This window comes from Oncorhynchus mykiss, chromosome 29 (genome assembly GCF_057628025.1).
Source record: "Oncorhynchus mykiss isolate SJ-2025 chromosome 29, ASM5762802v1, whole genome shotgun sequence".
NCBI classification, from domain to species: domain Eukaryota; kingdom Metazoa; phylum Chordata; class Actinopteri; order Salmoniformes; family Salmonidae; genus Oncorhynchus; species Oncorhynchus mykiss.
In genome coordinates this window covers 9,680,943-9,699,296 of record NC_143050.1, presented here as the reverse complement: position 1 = coordinate 9,699,296, position 18,354 = coordinate 9,680,943, and the positions used below count along the sequence as shown (strand labels likewise).

Here is an 18,354-nt window from a genome sequence, read left to right as displayed (position 1 = left end):
CTTTTGTTATGTCTTTGTTTTAGTATGGTCAGGGTGTGAGTTGGGTGGGTTGTCTATGTTCTTTTTTCTATGATTTGGGATTTCTGTGTTTGGCCTGGTATGGTTCTCAATCAGAGGGAGCTGTCAATCGTTGTCCCTGATTGAGAACCATACTTAGGTAGCCTGGTTTTCAACTTTGAGTTGTGGGTGATTATTTTTTGTTATGTGTATTTCACCTGTCAGAACTGTTTCGTTTCTCCTTTGTTATTTTGTTTAGTGTTCTCGGTTTAATAAATATATGATGAACACTTATCACGCTGCGCTTTGGTCCTCACCTCATTCCAACGACGATCGTTACAGCTCCCTAAGTCGTTTTTGAGGATATTTGTACTTTACTTTATTATTTATATTTTTAACTACTTTTATTTCTACTTCACTGCATTCCAAACTTCTTCTGGATTGGTTTGTCCCCTGCGGAACGGTTGAGCTAACGTAGGCTAATGCGATTAGCATGAGGTTGTAAGTAACAACAGAATTTCCCAGGACAAAGACATATCTGATATTGGCAGAAAACTTAAATTCTTGAAAGCTGGGATTTACTTCAATGTGCGTTCACCCTATTGCATCCACCTATCAAGTTGTTTCAGAGTGCCTAGTGAGGAGGGGTTAGGGATTCTTCTGGACAGGACCTAAATATATTGGCCTAATAACCACATGCCCTAGAGATATGCCTTATTGGAACAGTGGTTTGAATGATCATTGGTGCTGGTGGCCTGGGTTCGCGACGCTCTAGGGGAGTCACCCTACTGTCACATATGTTAAAAGGTCGGACCCTTTTTTTTAAAATGTTTGCCTAAAATTACATACCCCAATCTAACTGCCTATAGCTCAGGACCTGAAGCAAGGATATGCATATTCTTTATACCATTTGAAAGGAAAATCATGGAAGTTTGTGGAAATGTGAAATTAATGTAGGTAAATGTAAAACATTAGATCTGGTAAAAGATAATACAAACAAAAAACATGCATTTCCTATATATTCTTTGATCCATCATCTTTGTAAGGCAAGAGAAAGGCCATGAAGTCACAAAGGAGTTTAGGCACAATTTAGATTTTGGCCAACAGATAGAAGTAGTGTGTGTGCAACGTTTTTGACTGTAGATCCCAGTTCCTACATTTGAATATAAATGTATAAAACATAACTATGCTAGATTTTATCTCTGGGACACTCAGGATGACAAATCAGAGCAAGATTACTGAATGTAAGTACATTATTTTCTTTCAGAGGTGAATGTATCAAACCAGTTGCCGTGATAAACGTTTTTGTTGCTGTGCACTCTCCTCAAACAATAGCATGGTCTTTTTTGGTCTTTTTTGCACTGTAATAGCTACTGTAAATTGGACAGTGCAGATTAACAAGAATTAATGCTTTATGCCCATATCAGACATGTCTATGTCCTGGAAAGTGGGCTGTTACTTACAACGTCATTCTAGTCACATTAGAGCATGTTCAAAACAACCATCCTGGCATAGGGACACCGATCCCATAGAGGTTAACATTATAATATGGCAACAGTTACACCACACTTATCTGAGCTAATTAAAATGTGTTTCTCTTTGTACATTTGGGAACTTTACCGTGTTTGAGAGATGAGTGATATTGCTGCACCCAAATCAATTAGCGCATGACTTAAGCAGTCCTCCAGGACCGTTTCCAGGTATGGTCGTTTCGATTCGTGTTTAGTGGACATATTCCCCCACAAAGTGGAGTGGTCATTCGCAACGACGTGATGTGTCAATTCTGTTCAAGGTGAAAGCAGATCGACTTTTCAGATTTTGAGTGGACTTGGCTTTAACGAAGCCTTTCACCTTTTTCTTCGCAACCTTTGTATCAGAGTCTATAAAAGCCCTGGGCTTTTTATTATCTGTTCAATAATATATCAACCGGATCAGTTGGCTTCTTAGTGGAGCGAGAGAAACAATGGCCGCATTTATCTATTATGCACACATCACTCTGAGAGCCACCAGGTGACCACTGATGCAATGTTGTCGCTCACGCTCATTTTTCAAAATAAAAGCCTGAAACTATGTCCTGTGACACTAGACACATTAGGGAAGCCATAGAAAAAGGAATCTGGTTGATATCCCTTTCACTGCTCAATAGGGACGCATAGGAATGCAGAGGTTTCTAAATAAGAGTCACTTCCTGATTTCGCCTGCAATTGCCTGCTTTCGCCTGCAATATCAGTTCTGTTATACTCACAGACAATATTTTAGTGTTTTCTATCCTAAGCTGTCAATTATTTGCAATTCTATGCATATTCTATTATCTGGTCCTGAAAAATAGCCTGTTGACTTTGGGAACGTTATTTTTCCAAAAATGAAAATAGTGCCCCCTAGTTTCAAGAGGTTAAATTGAATGAGACGATAATCCATACAATCTTCATTGATTGGATATCATAAGTGTAAACAGTAGATCAAATGTTGGGAACATTCAACACTGTGGTGCACTTCTCCCTAAGACCGAAGCCACGTGGGATTCTCGCTGGGGCTGGGCTTCTGTCAGTACTGGATTACTGAATGGTTTTGCAAAAACTAAATTTTACTGATTGATCAATTTATTGATCAATCAGACTTGTATAGGCTATTTGGGAATTAAACTTGAATTAACCTGAGAAGTTGCTTCATCTAGGTTAGTTTGGAAAAAGTTTACAATGTCTAATTTAGAAAACTCATCAATTTGGATATTATTTAAAATATCTATTTCAGAATGTAAATTGACAGATTTACACTTATTAGTTCAATTGGATAAGACATTGATATCCGTCTGGATATCATAAGTAATGACTTGAGTGTGACCTGAATAATTCTTCATGAACGGATATTCTGGGCACACGTCATCGGTCAATAATTTCACACGCTGAAATCAAACGGAACTATCTGGAGAGGGACATCCGTTCCGCAAGGCGGAGGAATTTCAACGTAGCACAAGAAAACAAAATGGCTATTTTCCTTTGTTAGCTTTAGCATGCAAGCTAAACCCTCCTTTGTGCCTGAAAATGAATGAAAATCCTTTTACTTTATTAAAACACCGTCTCAAGTACTGCTGTGTCTGCCTCATCTTCTGGGTTCTGCCGACTATTCGTGGCTCAGTTTGCTAAGGGACTGTTTCTCACACCGGAGACCCTTGTTCGTACCCGGGTGCTGACAATAACTTGGTATATTATGTAATCTGTTTTTCAATTTTATACAGGCTGAATCAAAATGAAAGCGTAATTCTATTTTAGATTCCTCACAGGGGGCACCAATTATGTTGGGTCTTTGGCTATGCCGGATTAAGTGATATGACATGCTATTCTAAAAAATTATTTCTCCATAATTAATATCACCTGATTGAGGTAATCATGTAAATGTAATTAACTAGATAGTCGGGCACCACAAAATAATATTTATAGAGCTGTTATCTTCCAAATAAACTCTTAAAGACCTAGTTTAATATTTTACATCAATAGCAGTCAATATTAATCGTCATCTTAATTCAGTCTCATCTGAAAGTTGTAAATTCTTGGTCATCTGCACGAACCCTGGCTAACAATTTGAATCATCAATACAAAATTGGGTTTAATTATTTATTTACTAAATGCCTAACTAATCACACAGAATTACACATACACATAATTAAATCATAACTTGATTACAAATTACGTCATAAAGGAAAACGTCCCTAGCGGGCAGACCAGATATGACAGCTTGTTACCAAAAGTGAAAGAGCGGGAAGACTGAGGAACAAAGGGAAGAAGCTGTGCTATCGTAAATACAGTATATTATGCATTCTAAATTACCGCCCATTTGGAAAAGGAAAATGAAATAAATATTTACTCTGAGCTGCGCTTCGGTAGGTTGGTGGTAGATGGAAGGCCATGTTGCTCAACTGAGTCCTTTGAAGAATATCTCTGGTTGTCAATTGGATACGTTGTAGTAACGTTGTTGTGCGATAGACGGGATACTCTGTCTGTTCCTTCCTAACCTGCGTTTGCAGCTGCTGTTGCTAACGCAACGGCTAGGAGGTATCACTTCTGTAGTGAATAAGAGTTCAAAGTTCATACCATTCGCAACCAAAGCTCACGCTGATGTTGACTTCATTCTGTAGTTATTATCTGAACCATTCTGACATAGGACCGTCATCCTCGGAACAGGAGGTTACATTGTCGTCAAGGCTTTATATAGGAAGGGAGAGGAGGGCGTGTTTGAAAAGTTGTATAGCCCATGTCCCTTCACAGGGGCGGGCCACTGATTGAGCAGAGCCCTATCTCATGAAAACCCAAACATCACATTTTAGAAGCTAAAATCACATTTCATCCCATCACAAATAATTTCATATTCAATCATTTAAATTGAACAACAATTCCATTTGAATCCGATAACTCTGATGTGTAGACTTTCCACTGTAGAGTTTGTCATCTTATCATTGATGACAATGCCTCAGATGACAACCGAACTGACATCATATTCATTAAGTACCACCGCATATGTTCAGTTCGTCGGATTACCAGAATATACTTAATTTCCCCTCACCTTCTGATGTTCCCAGAATCTATGTTAACCAAGGGTTTTGCAAATGTAACATCAGTAGGGTAGAGAGAGGAAAAAGGGGGAAAGAGGTATTTATGACTGTCATAAACCTATCCCCCAGGCCAAAGTCATGACAACGATGACACAATGGGAATAAACATGAACTACTACGCTGGTGGGGATAGACCTACTAAAACTGTGTAGCATATTATAGCTATAATTTCTTGACTTCATTTTTATATCACTTTATGCAGAGGGCCTGTGGATTCATTGATAAAGAGTCAGGTTACAATCAAGCTCCTTTCTATAGATGAATCCTTCCCAACTAGCAGCAGCACCAACTTTAGTTACACAACAACATGTTATCTCCATCACTTCCCTTTCTGTCATTCACACATCTCTCATGTGAAACTCTTCTCACTCGCAGATGAGTATGAGAAGGGTACTTTCAGAATAAAACCGAGACATAAATTCTATATGGTGATGCCATAATAAAAGTCTTGATAGACCTTACATACAGCAGTTCTGATGACTAAACTGAATACCATGGCTCCACTAGTACTATTGACAGTCTCTTCATGGTGTGCTTGGGGCTATGGTCCTGGCCTAGTAGGCATAAGAAAGAACAAGATCCAGATCAATCTTTGCCGTGAAATAAGGAAAAGTCAAATGTACTCCGAGAGGGCTTCATCCTTGTCCAATTTTCATCCTCGTCCAATCTTTATCAGTGTTTAGACAATTAGGTGTTTGTTCAATTGGGTGTTTGTTGTGGTGTGTATCGGGGTGGTTGTGGTGTGTATCGGTGTTGTGGTGTGTATCGGTGTTGTGTTGTTTATCGTTGTTGTGGTGTGTATCGTTGTTGTGGTGTGTATCATTGTTGAGGTGCGTATTGTTGTTGTGTTTTGTATCTGTATTGTGGTGTGTATCAGGTGGCTGTATTTACACATAAAAATATCAGACAGAAAAACAAATGTGTGTTTGTTATTGGGTCCTGAGTTTGCAGTCTAGGAGAAAGGCAACGCTTTATCCCCCTATGTTTATCACAATATATAGGGGTTATTGCCTAGTTAAATAAAGTGTTCTAAGGCACTGCATCTCACTGCAAGAGGCATCACTACAGTCCCTGGTTTGATTCCAGGCTGTATCACATCCGGACATGATTGGAAGTCCCATAGGGTGGCGCACAATTGGCCCAGCGTTGTCCGGGTTTGTGCGTTGTAGGCCGGCAAAGTAAATAAGAATTTGTTCTTAACTGACTTGCTTAGTTAAATAAAAAAAAAAATATATATATATATATATATATAGTGGTCATATAATCAAATCTAGTTTATTTTTCATTTGCAAAGGTACACCGCACAAATTAAATCTAACTTGCAGGTATAACTCTCAACATTGCAACAACAATAGTAACCATTTAGATACAATAGATACAGGACAATATACAGGTGTAATAATGTAAAGTGCTAACAGAAGAAGCTGAAACTATTGGACTGTGGTTATTCAACAGAAATCCAAAATGATCTTTCTTGAAGACAAAGCAACTCTTAAAGGCAACGTAAACGCTGCTGATGTGAGCTGAATTGGAAATTATCTTTAAAATCTTTAAACACACATCAGTTCAGTTTCTGATTGAATCCAAGTCAAAAAAATGAAACTTTTCTCAACCTCATTTCATCACTGCAGTTCTTTTTCTATACATTATCTGAACCAATCTCTTTCTAATCTCTTTGGTCTTCAGACAGTAGACTGTAGGATTGATCAGAGAAGGTAACAGCGTGGCCATAATCAGTAAAGCATTACGCTCCGTCAGATTCAGCATCACTCCTATCCTCGTCAACAACACAGAAACTAACTTGGGGGCAAAGTAACAGGACACCACAATGATGTGACAAATACAGGTATTAAACACCTGCACTCTGCTCTCGTTGTTAGGCAGTCTCAGTACTGTGTAGATCAGATTCACGTATGACAGCAGAATGAATATGAACTGTGCACCAATCAACCACAGACCCAGGATGGTGGGAAACATCCAATAGGGTTCAGGGTTGACACAGGCGGCTCTGACCATAGCAGGATAGTCACAGAACACATATCTAATAATGGGCTGGCAGTATGGAAGGCTGTCTGCCTGAGCTGTTAATAGCCCCATGACCCCTAACCCTAACAGCCAGGTAGCTGTGATCAACAGAAAGAGCCGTGGGTTAGTCAGTATGCTGTGGTACCTAAGAGGGGTTCTGATAGCGATGGTTCGGTCCAAAGCCATCAGGGACAGCGCCAGACACTCTGTGATGTCACCCAGGTGGTAGATGTACATGCGTGATATGCAGGAGTAGTAGGAGATGGTTTTGACCTCGCCCAGCAGGACAGAAATCATGGTGGTGCTGGTGCTGGAGGTGAACATGATGTCCACCACGGCCAGGTTACAGATGAGGAGGTACATGGGCGTGTGCAGCCGTCTGTCCGTCAAAATTATGCAGATGTTGGTGCCGCTTCCCAGAATCACAAGGAAATAGGTGATGAAGATGAGGAAGCCCAGGAGCTTCTGGTGAGAGAGGTGGTCGAAGCCTGTGATGGTAAACTCCTCCACATTTTTCCCCGTGAAATTCACTATAAGTTCACTAAAAAACATCTTCAAGCATCAACCCTTGTGAGTTATAAAAATTAAATCACTATATTCCTATAGCTACAAATACAAATTAGTTCATTTGAAAACAGTACAACAGTACAAAAATCCAAATGTATTTGATTCTTCAAACAAAGCAGTCTCCACAATGCAATCCGTCCATAACTTGTTAAGTTGTGGACCCAATCCAAGCCCTGCGGTAGAATTTAGTGGAGCAGATTTTAAAGAGGATCAATCCACCCAGGGAGTGGCAAAAACACACATGGAGGACACAGGGGAGAGGGATCCAAAGTCATTATGCTTTGGAAAGCTTTCAAAGTTTTCTAATGAAGTAAACATGACACTACTCAAAAGTTTAAACATGAAGATATACAGTGCCTTGCAAAAGTATTCATCCCTCTTGGCATTTTTCCTATTTTGTTGCATTACAACCTGCAATTTAAATCGATTTTGGATTTTGATTTCATGTAATGTACATACACATAATAGTCCAAATTGGTGAAGTGAAATGAAAAATAAGAATGTTTAAAAAAATTAAATAAACGTAAAAGTGGTGCGTGCATATGTATTCACCCCACCTCAGCCCCAACCAATTACCTTCAGAAGTCACATAATTAGTTAAAGTCCACCTGTGTGCAATTTAAGTGTCACATGATATGTCACCTGATCTCAGTATATATACACCTGTTCTGAAAGGCCCCAGAGTCTGCAACACCACTAAGCAAGGGGCACCACTAAGCAAGGGGCACCACCAAGCAAGCGGCACCATGAAGACCAAGGAGCTCTCCAAACAGGTCAGGGACAAAGTTGTAGAGAAGTACAGATCAGGGTTGGGTTATAAAAAAATATCAGAAACTTTGAACATCCCACAGAGAACCATATAATCCATTATTAAAAAATTGAAAGAATATGGCACCAAAACAAACCTCCCACGAGAGGGCCGCCCACCAAAACTCACAGACCAGACAAGGAGGGCATTAATCAGAGCGGAAACAAAGAGACCAAAGATAAGCCTGAAGGAGCTGCCAAGCTCCACAGCAGAGATTGGCCAATCTGTCCATAGGACCACTTTAAGCTGTACACTCCACAGAGCTAAGCTTTACGGAAAAGTGTCCAGAAAAAAAGCAATTTCTTCAAGAGAAAAATAAGAAAACACGTTTGGTGCTCACCAAGTGGCACATGGGAGACTCCCTAAACATATGGAAGGAGGTACTCTGGTCAGATGAGACTAAAATGTAGCTTTTTGGCCATCAAGGAAAATGCTACAGTGGGGCAAAAAAGTATTTAGTCAGCCACCAATTGTGCAAGTTCTCCCACTTAAAAAGATGAGAGAGGCCTGTAATTTTCCTCAAAGGTACACTTCAACTATGACAGACAAAATGAGAAAAAAAATCCAGAAAATCACATTGTAGGATTTTTAATTAATTTATTTGCAAATTATGGTGGAATTAATTATTTGGATATAAAACACTCTGAAGTTTCTAAAACTGTTTGAATCATGTCTGTGAGTATAACAGAACTTGTGTAGCAGGCAAAACCCAGAGGACTAACTAGATCCCCCCCCCCCCTCTCTGTTCCCTATATTGTCTTTGCAATTGGATGTTTAATAGGAACCTATTTTCAGTTCCTACCGCTTCCACTGGATGTCGCCAGTCTTTGAAATACATTTGAGGTTATTCCTTTGCGCTATGAAGAAGTAGGCCAACTCGGAACTGGGGACACTTTTGTGAGTTGCTCAAGATGTGAAAAGCAGCGCAGGTTTCTTTTCTTTCCTGTATTGAATACAGATTGCCCCGTCTACAATTTGATCGATTATTAACGTTTAAAAATACCTAACGTTGTATTACAAAAGTAGTTTGAAATATTTTGGCAAAGTTTATAGGCAACTTTTGAAATAGTTTGTAGTGAGGTTGCGTTTTTGTAAGCTGTCGATATATATGGACAGAATTAATTGAACAAAAGGACCAATTGTGATGTTTATGGGACATATTGGAGTGCCAACAAAAGAAGCTTGTCAAAGGTAATGCATGTTTTATATTTTATTTCAGCGTTTTGTGTAGCGCCTGCTATGCTAGCTTCTTTGTTTACTGCTGGTGCAGATGGTGCAGGCTATCAGATAATAGCTCCTTATGCTTTCGCCGAAAAGCATTTTAAAAATCTGACATGTTGGCTGGATTCACAACAAGTGTAGCTTTAATTTATTATCTTACATGTTTGATTTAATGAAAGTTTGAATTTTATAGCATCTTATTTGAATCTGGCGCTCTGCATTTCCTCCAGCAATTGGCCAATTGAGACGTTAGCGTCTCGCCTATCCATAAGAGGTTTTAAGGGGAAACATTTAAATGTATTGGAATGGCCTAGTCAAAGCCCAGACCTCAATCCAATTGAGAATCTGTGGTGTCATGACGTGGCCCTTTTTGGGTGGCTTCCCCCTCTCTCCCTCCAACACCCAGGTTCTGTTATCTCAGGTCATAAATTCCTGAAGGAGACTCTCCTCATGGCCATGCAGAAAGATACACATAGAAAGAACAAAGGAACGTATTCTATATCACAGAACTTGAGAACGGAACAATATGGGTGGAGAAGCCAGCAACGACCCGGTCCGTTTGGTTTCATGTTTGTGACCTCATGAAAGACAATACGGCCACGGCTTAGCCCACTAGGGAACCTCCCCTATAATTTCCTTGTAACCATATCTGTTTGTTTGTTTGTGCATTTCTCTGATTATATAGTTAGTAAATAAATGATTAAGACAATTGGTGTATGGATGATTCATCGTAAAGTCTAGGTTCATGCAGATAACCAACAATTTATGACGTTTGGAATGAGACTAACATGAGGTAAAGAATAATTAATAAATTAGAAGACTAATTGATCAGAAACTAAAATATCTGAAGAGTTATATTAGGAAAATGATAACTTTGTAATCTGAAAATGTTCCTTGGTGCCCCAACTTCCTAGTTAATTACATTTACATAATTCGTTTAATCACGTAATAATAATTACAGAGAATTGATTTGATAAAATAAGTCTTCAATTTAATGATGACACGACAGTGGAATGACTTAAAGATTGCTGTACACCCAGTGGCTAGATGTGCCAAGCTTATAGCGACATACCCCAAGAGACTTGCGGCTGTAATTGCTGCAAAAGTATTGACTTTATGGGGGTGAATAGTTATGCACGCTCAAGTTTTCTGTTTTCTATTTCTTGTTTGTATCTTCAAAGTGGTAGTCATGTTGTTTATTAAATCAAATGATACAACCCCCCCCCAAAAAAATATATTTTAATTCCAGGTTGTAAGGCAACAAATTAGGAAAAATTCCAAGGTGGGTGAATACTTTCGCAAACCACTGTAAAGTCTTCTCTTCCCTGCTCTCTGTAAAGTCCACCGATAAAGTGCATGTGTGGTGCTATGCACACATTTCTATCCTTGTTTTTGCAGACACAACATAGCTGTGTTCTTCCGTACCGGAGAAGGAGAGCAAGGACCCAAGACACAGACGTCTTGCTCCAATTGGAGAGACACGCTGGTGGGCTAAAGACAGTGCCTTAAAGAAGGTCTTTGGAGCTTATAGAAATCCAGATGAGGGTCTGTATGTTTATGTCCTTCTCACTCTGTCAACCATAGAATATCAGAAAAACATCAACACTACTGTACAGGTCAAGGCACAAAGATACATTGAGGGGTTGCTGATGTATGAAACAATACTTACAGCTCAGATATTCCTCTGAATATTTTCAGGTAACCTCAGCAGTCACAAAATATCTTCAAACAAGTGGAATGGACATTCTGTCTGCACATCGTATGGTTGTGTCTACAGAGGAGCAGCTGAACTGAATGGCAAGAGATTTTGAAAAGTCAAGGCAGCTGTAGACACATTTGATCAGTGGGCCACCAGGAAGTTACAGGAACAGGTAGAGGAAACAGAGCTGGAGCTAGAGACCACTCTGCCAACAAAAAGGGCTCAAAAGTATAAAACCATGCCTGTGGAGATGGCACAATACAAGACATTTACTGGGGCAGAGAGTGCATACAGGATTGGTGTCCATAATCATATTCTGGATACAGGTATAGATAGCATCCAATGGCGATTTCTAAGTAATGGCTATGCCCTCCGACGAACCATCAAACAGGCAAAGCGTAAATACTGGACTAAAATTGAAGCGCAGCCGAGAGCTGCCCAGTGACATGAGCCTACAATACTAGCTAAATAACTTCTATGCTCTATTCGAGGCAGGTAACACTGAAACATGCATGAGAGCATCAGCTGTTCCGGACGACTGTGTGATCACACTCTCCGCAGCAACAGTGAGTAAGAACTTTAAACAGGTCAACATTCCTCCATTCCTCCTTGCAAAACAGCTCGAGCTCAGTGAGGTTGGATGGAGAGCATTTGTGAACAGCAGTTTTCAGTTCTTTCCACAGATTCTCGATTGGATTCAGGTCTGGACTTTGACTTGGCCATTCTAACACCTGGATATGTTTATTTTTGAACCATTCCATTGTAGATTTTGCTTTATGTTGTGGATCATTGTCTTGTTGGAAGACAAATCTCCGTCCCAGTCTCAGGTCTTTGCAGACTCCATCAGGTTTTCTTCCAGAATGGTCCTGTATTTAGCTCCATCCATCTTCCCATCAATTTTAACCATCTTCCCTGTCCCTGCTGAAGAAAAGCAGGCCCAAACCATGATGCTGCCACCACCATGTTTGACAGTGGGGATGGTGGGTTCAGGGTGATGAGCTGTGTTGCTTTTACGCCAAACATAACGTTTTGCATTGTTGCCAAAAAGTTCAATTTTGGTTTCATCTGACCAGAGCACCTTGTTCCACATGTTTGGTGTGTCTCCCAGGTGGCTTGTGGCAAACTTTAAACGACACTTTTTATGGATATCTTTAAGAAACGTCTTTCTTCTTGCCACTCTTCCATAAAGGCCAGATTTGTGCAATATACGACTGATTGATGTCCTATGGACAGAGTCTCCCACCTCAGCTGTAGATCTCTGCAGTTCATCCAGAGTGATCATGGGCCTCTTGGCTGCATCTCTGATCAGTCTTCTCCTTGTATGAGCTGAAAGTTTAGAGGGACGGCCAGGTCTTGGTAGATTTGCAGTGGTCTGATACTCCTTCCATTTCAATATTATCGCTTGCACAGTGCTCCTTGGGATGTTTAAAGCTTGGGAAATATTTTTGTATCCAAATCCGGCTTTGAACTTCTTCACAACAGTATCTCGGACCTGCCTGGTGTGTTCCTTGTTCTTCATGATGCTCTCTGTGCTTTTAACGGACCTCTGAGACTATCACAGTGCAGGTGCATTTATACGGAGACTTGATTACACACAGGTGGATTGTATTTATCATCATTAGTCATTTAGGTCAACATTGGATCATTCAGAGATCCTCACTGAACTTCTGGAGAGAGTTTGCTGCACTGAAAGTAAAGGGGCTGAATAATTTTGCATGCCCAATTTTTCAGTTTTTGATTTGTTAAAAAAGTTTGAAATATCCAATAAATGTCGTTCCACTTCATGATTGTGTCCCACTTGTTGTTGATTCTTCACAAAAAAATACAGTTTTATATCTTTATGTTTGAAGCCTGAAATGTGGCAAAAGGTCGCAAAGTTCAAGGGGGCCGAATACTTTCGCAAGGCACTGTATTTGGCTATTGTGACAGATTTGATTTGATTTGATTGTTTGTATTCGGCTATTGTGACAAATAACATTTTATTTGATTGTTTGTATTCGGCTATTGTGACAAATACAATTTGATTTGATTTGATAACTTTCAGGTGTAACAGTTTCATGTAGAATAAACCGTCCTTCACATAATACTGTATAAGCAGTGTTCTGATAATATAACAATGTACAAATATTATACCTCCCTGTATGGTGCCCGTATAAGACAGGAGTTCCCTGGCATGTTTGAAGAATACACAGACTCCTCCCTCTATTGAAGACTCCATTTCAAAAGCATATCTTCAGTCCTCAATGTTTTGAAATTTGGAACAACACAAAAATAATCATAACATTTAAAACTATAGACATTTAAATATATATACAAAAATAAGACTCAAAAAAATAAAATAAAAAATAACAAAAACAAATAGAAACAAATTGTAGTATATAAATACAAATGATAAAGGGAATCAAATTATTACACTATTACCCTATTGCTAACAAAAAACACACAAATAAAACTAAATTGCACAAATCCTATATCACACAAATACACATAGATAACACACTTATAAAGAAGAGAACTTGATTATTACACTATTGCAATTCAAACAAGAAATACACAAAATAAATTGCACAACTAATTGCATTAGTACTGTACAAAGTTAGAGGTGTGCTATTTTATAGATTCCCCCGCTCCCCCTACCTCGGGCTTCCAGTATGGAGACCTGAGGTCAACCTACCCCCGCCCCCTCCCCATCTCATACTTCTGAGTGGGAGACCTTGCCTGCTTAGCTCACAAACTAGAATCAGGAAGCCTTCTCCGACAAGTTTCTTTGACCCACAGTCCCACACGGTGACATGATATCATTGACGTGACATGCAAATGAGCGATAGAACACCTATTGCGCAAATGTCACCATTCGGAATATTATTTTCATATATATATGTGAATACCTGTATATACAGTATATATAATATTTTGTGCAGGTACCCCATGCCTCCCCTGGCAAGATGCCGCCCTGGGCGGATGCCCATGTCGTCTATGCCTAAATCCGCCACTGGACATGTGCCAGCATGGCACTTACTGGTTGGCATCACTCACTCGGGCTAGGAGTAGTCCATTGGCATAGTGGAAAAGGGCACCTCCTTACAACGTACACTATAATCATATAGACACAGCACTGATTACATTATCAATGGTGGTTCGGTGAATTCCATGAAAGTATTTTGACTCTTGACCAGATCCAATGTGACCAACCAAATTCCAGTGTCCTCCATTACTCTGAAGTGGGACTGTTGTTTGACCACTGCCTCAGTCTTCTGGCACAGCTCCTGATATGTTCTCATTGACCTGGATGTCCTTCTGTTTCACTTCCCTTATGTTGTCATTGGCCTGGATGTCCTTCTGTTTCACTTCCCTTATCTTCTCATTGACCTGGATGTCCTTCTGATTCACTTCCCTTATGTTGTCATTGACCTGGATGTCCTTCTGTTTCACTTCCCTTATGTTGTCATTGACCTGGATGTCCTTCTGTTTCAGTCCCCTTATCTTCTCATTGACCTGGACTGAGATGACCAGTGGCTTTTCACAATAGTGAATAAAAGTTGGGAGAAGGGACAGCCTTGTCTAGTTCTACATTTTCAGTAGTTTATTTTCAAGTTCTTTGCAGTAGACAGCATGCAAGTTAGTAACAAAAGTGCTGACTTGAATTGACCTTGTTCTTTAACCCTTTGACCCTAAAACGTCCTAACTCTCCCCAGCCAGGGTTGTCTACCTGTAAACACTCTTCTCAGGTGTATCAACATTATAATTGGCTCTCTGATGACTGCCTATTTGTTAACTCTGTACAGAGTGACATCAGATCCTATGAGAAGATTAATGTCACAGTGTTGAAAATATTTTCAACCCACTAACTGTTGGGTTTTGATGGGACAATGTAGATTGAGAGAGAGTTCGTCTTTTGGCAAGACATGAGTTAGTCTCTCTCACTCACTCACTCACTCACTCACTCACTCACTCACTCACTCACACACTCACTCACTCACTCGCTCTCTGGCTCTCACTCACTCACTCACTCACTCACTCACACTCTCTCTCTCTCTCTCTCTCGCTCTCTCTCTGGCTCTCTCTCTCCTAATGAGTGTACAGTAACAAGCTGTATGACAGCAAAGCAGTAATCCCACCAGGTCTAGTGTCACTGTCACTCTTTTCAGGCCCAACAAACAGGTGTTCATCAGAGACCTAATTAGAGTGTTGGTAGACCTGGGGTGGCTGAGTCATCAACTCACCTGTTTGCAGGTAGCTATGCAGGTGACGATGGAACTGTTGTTAGCTACATCATGCTTCAGAAGAAGTGGGGGCCTATGTCTTTAGGCCACGATGTTAGGCCCAAATGTATGTTTTCACTATTACCACTACCTTGAGATACATTACAATCTGAAAGTCATAGTTTTTTCTTGCAGTACGAAGCAGGTGGGGCCATCGAAGTTGTACCTTCTTGTGTGAATTGCCTGTGTATATCTAGAGATAGAGTATACATAGCACATCATCTACTGTATCATTGTCCACATGGAGCCAGTTGGGATGGATCAGTGGGACCATCAATTCAATGAGGAAGTGATAATACTGCTCCCTGATGATGTTTATTAACCTTAATAAGAGAGGGAAACCATTAGTCTAATGATTAGACCTCTGGACCTGGGGACTGTAGGTGTTGAGCCCCAGAGAAAGCGTAGCATAGCAGAGCATAGCGTCTAATGATTAAACCTGTGGTCTGCAGGTGTTTACATCCCAGAGAAAACATAGCTCCATAGCATAGCGTAGCGTTGCATAACATAGCGTCTAATGATTAAGACAGCCATGGTGGACATCATGTTCACCACCAGTACCAGCACCACCATGATCTCTGTCCTGCTGGCCGAGGTCAAAACCAGCTCCTACTACTCCTGCATATCACGCATGTACATCTACCACCTGGGTGACATCACAGGGTGTCTGTCCCTGTCCCTGATGGGTTTGGACCGAACCATCGCTATCAGCACTTCTCTTAGGTACTCCAGCATCCTGACTAACCCAAGGCTCTTCCTGTTGATCACAGCTACAGGGCTATAGGGCTAGGGGTCATGGGGGTAGTAGCAGCTCAGGCAGACAGCCTTCCATACTGCCAGCCCATTTTTAGATATGTGTTCTGTGACTATCCTACTATGGTCAGAGCCGCCTGTGTCAACCCTGAACCCTATTGGATGTTTCTCACCATCCTGGGTCTGTGGTTGATTGGTGCACAGTTCACATTCATTCTGCTGTCATACGTGAATCTGATCTACACAGTACTGAGACTGCCTAACAATGAGAGCAGAGTGCAGGTGTTTAATACCTGTATGTGTCACATCATTGTGGTGTTCTGTTACTACGCTCCCAAGTTAGTCTCTGTGTTGTTGATGAGGATAGGGGTGAGGCTGAATCTGACGGAGCGTAATGCTTTACTGATTATAGCTACGCTGTTACCTTCTCTGATCAACCCAGTAGTCTTCTGTTTGAAGACCAAGGAGATTAGAAATTGGTTAGAGATTGGTTCAGATACTGTCCACAAAAAATAACTGCAGTGATGAAATGAGGTAGTGAAAAATATTATTTTTGTGACTTTAAATCACTAATGGGTTTGAAAGATAATTTCCAATTCAGCTCACATCAGCAGCGTTTACATTGCCTTTAAGAGTTGCTTCGTCTTCAAGCAAGATCAGATTGGATTTATGTTGAATAACCACAGTCCAAGGTTTAAATAGTTCCGGCTTCTTCTGTTGGCACTTCACGATACTACACCTGTATATTATCCTGTATCTATTGTATCTAAATGGTTTTATTTTATTACACTGAATATTCAACTTACTTATTTTTTTGTTGATGCAATGTCGAGAGTTATACATGCAAGTTAGAATTTCATTTTATGGTGTACACAACATGTGTCCTGTAAAAATGACAAGTTAACTTGATTTGATTATATAACACTTATATATATATATATATATATATATATATATATATATATATATTTAAAAAAAATACAAATATATATGTATTTATATACGTTTTTTTTATTTTTTATGTTAACCTTTATTTAGCTAGGCAAGTCAGTTAAGAACAAATTCTTATTTACAATGATGGCCTACCCCGGACCAACGCTGGGCCGATTGTCCTACGTCCGGATGTGATACAGCCTGGAATCGAACCAGGGACTGTAGTGACGCCTCTTGCAGTGAGATGCAGTGCCTTGGAACGCTGTCCTACTTGAGAGCCCTTATATTGTGATGAACAATATGAATAAAGTGCTGACTCTCTCCCAGGCAGCTCCTTAATCCAGACCCAACAAATCACTTTCTGTCTGATTTTTTTTAAGTATAAATACAACCACCCGATACACATCACAACACTGATACACACCACAACCACCCCGATACACACCACAACCACCCCGATACACACCACAACACTGATACACACCACAACCACCCCGATACACACCACAACACTGATACACACCACAACACTGATACACACCACAACACTGATACACACCACAACCACTGATACACACCCCAACCACCCAATACACACCACAACCACCTGATACACACCACAACACTGATACACACCACAACCACCCAATACACACCACAACCACCCAATACACACCACAACCACCCGATACACACCACAACACTGATACACACCACAACACTGATACACACCACAACCACCCCGATACACACCACAACACTGATGCACACTACAACACTGATACACACCACAACACTGATACACACCACAACACTGATACACACCACAACACTGATACACACCACAACACTGATACACACCACAACACTGATACACACCACAACACTGATACACACCACAACACTGATACACACCACAACACTGATACACACCACAACCACCCCGATACACACCACAACACTGATACACACCACAACACTGATACACACCACAACACTGATACACACCACAACACTGATACACACCACAATACTGATACACACCACAACACTGATACACACCACAACACTGATACACATCACAACACTGATACACACCACAACCACCCCGATACACACCACAACAAACACCCAATTGAACAAACACCTAATTGTCTAAACACTGATAAAGATTGGACGAGGATGAAAATTGGACAAGGATGAAGCCCTCTCGGAGTACATTTGACTTTTCCTTATTTCACGGCAAAGATTGATCTGGATCTTGTTCTTTCTTATGCCTACTAGGCCAGGACCATAGCCCCAAGCACACCATGAAGAGACTGTCAATAGTACTAGTGGAGCCATGGTATTCAGTTTAGTCATCAGAACTGCTGTATGTAAGGTCTATCAAGACTTTCATTATGTCATTGTCATATAGAATTTATGTCTGGGTTTTATTCTGAAAGTACCCTCCCATACTCATCTGCGAGTGAGAAGAGTTTCA

The 18,354-nt window shown here is 40.4% G+C and overlaps 1 protein-coding gene and 1 pseudogene across 1 annotated transcript; one reads left to right on the top strand and one right to left on the bottom strand.

The window, feature by feature from the left end:
* Positions 1-6,217: 6,217 nt before the first annotated feature.
* Positions 6,218-7,180, bottom strand: LOC110509428 (olfactory receptor 10G4-like). Its single transcript, XM_021590319.3, has one exon. The coding sequence runs from the start codon at positions 7,178-7,180 to the stop codon at positions 6,218-6,220; it is 963 nt and encodes a 320-aa protein (XP_021445994.2).
* Positions 7,181-15,702: 8,522 nt separating this feature from the next.
* Positions 15,703-16,454, top strand: LOC110509429 (olfactory receptor 10G7-like; annotated as a pseudogene).
* Positions 16,455-18,354: the final 1,900 nt, after the last annotated feature.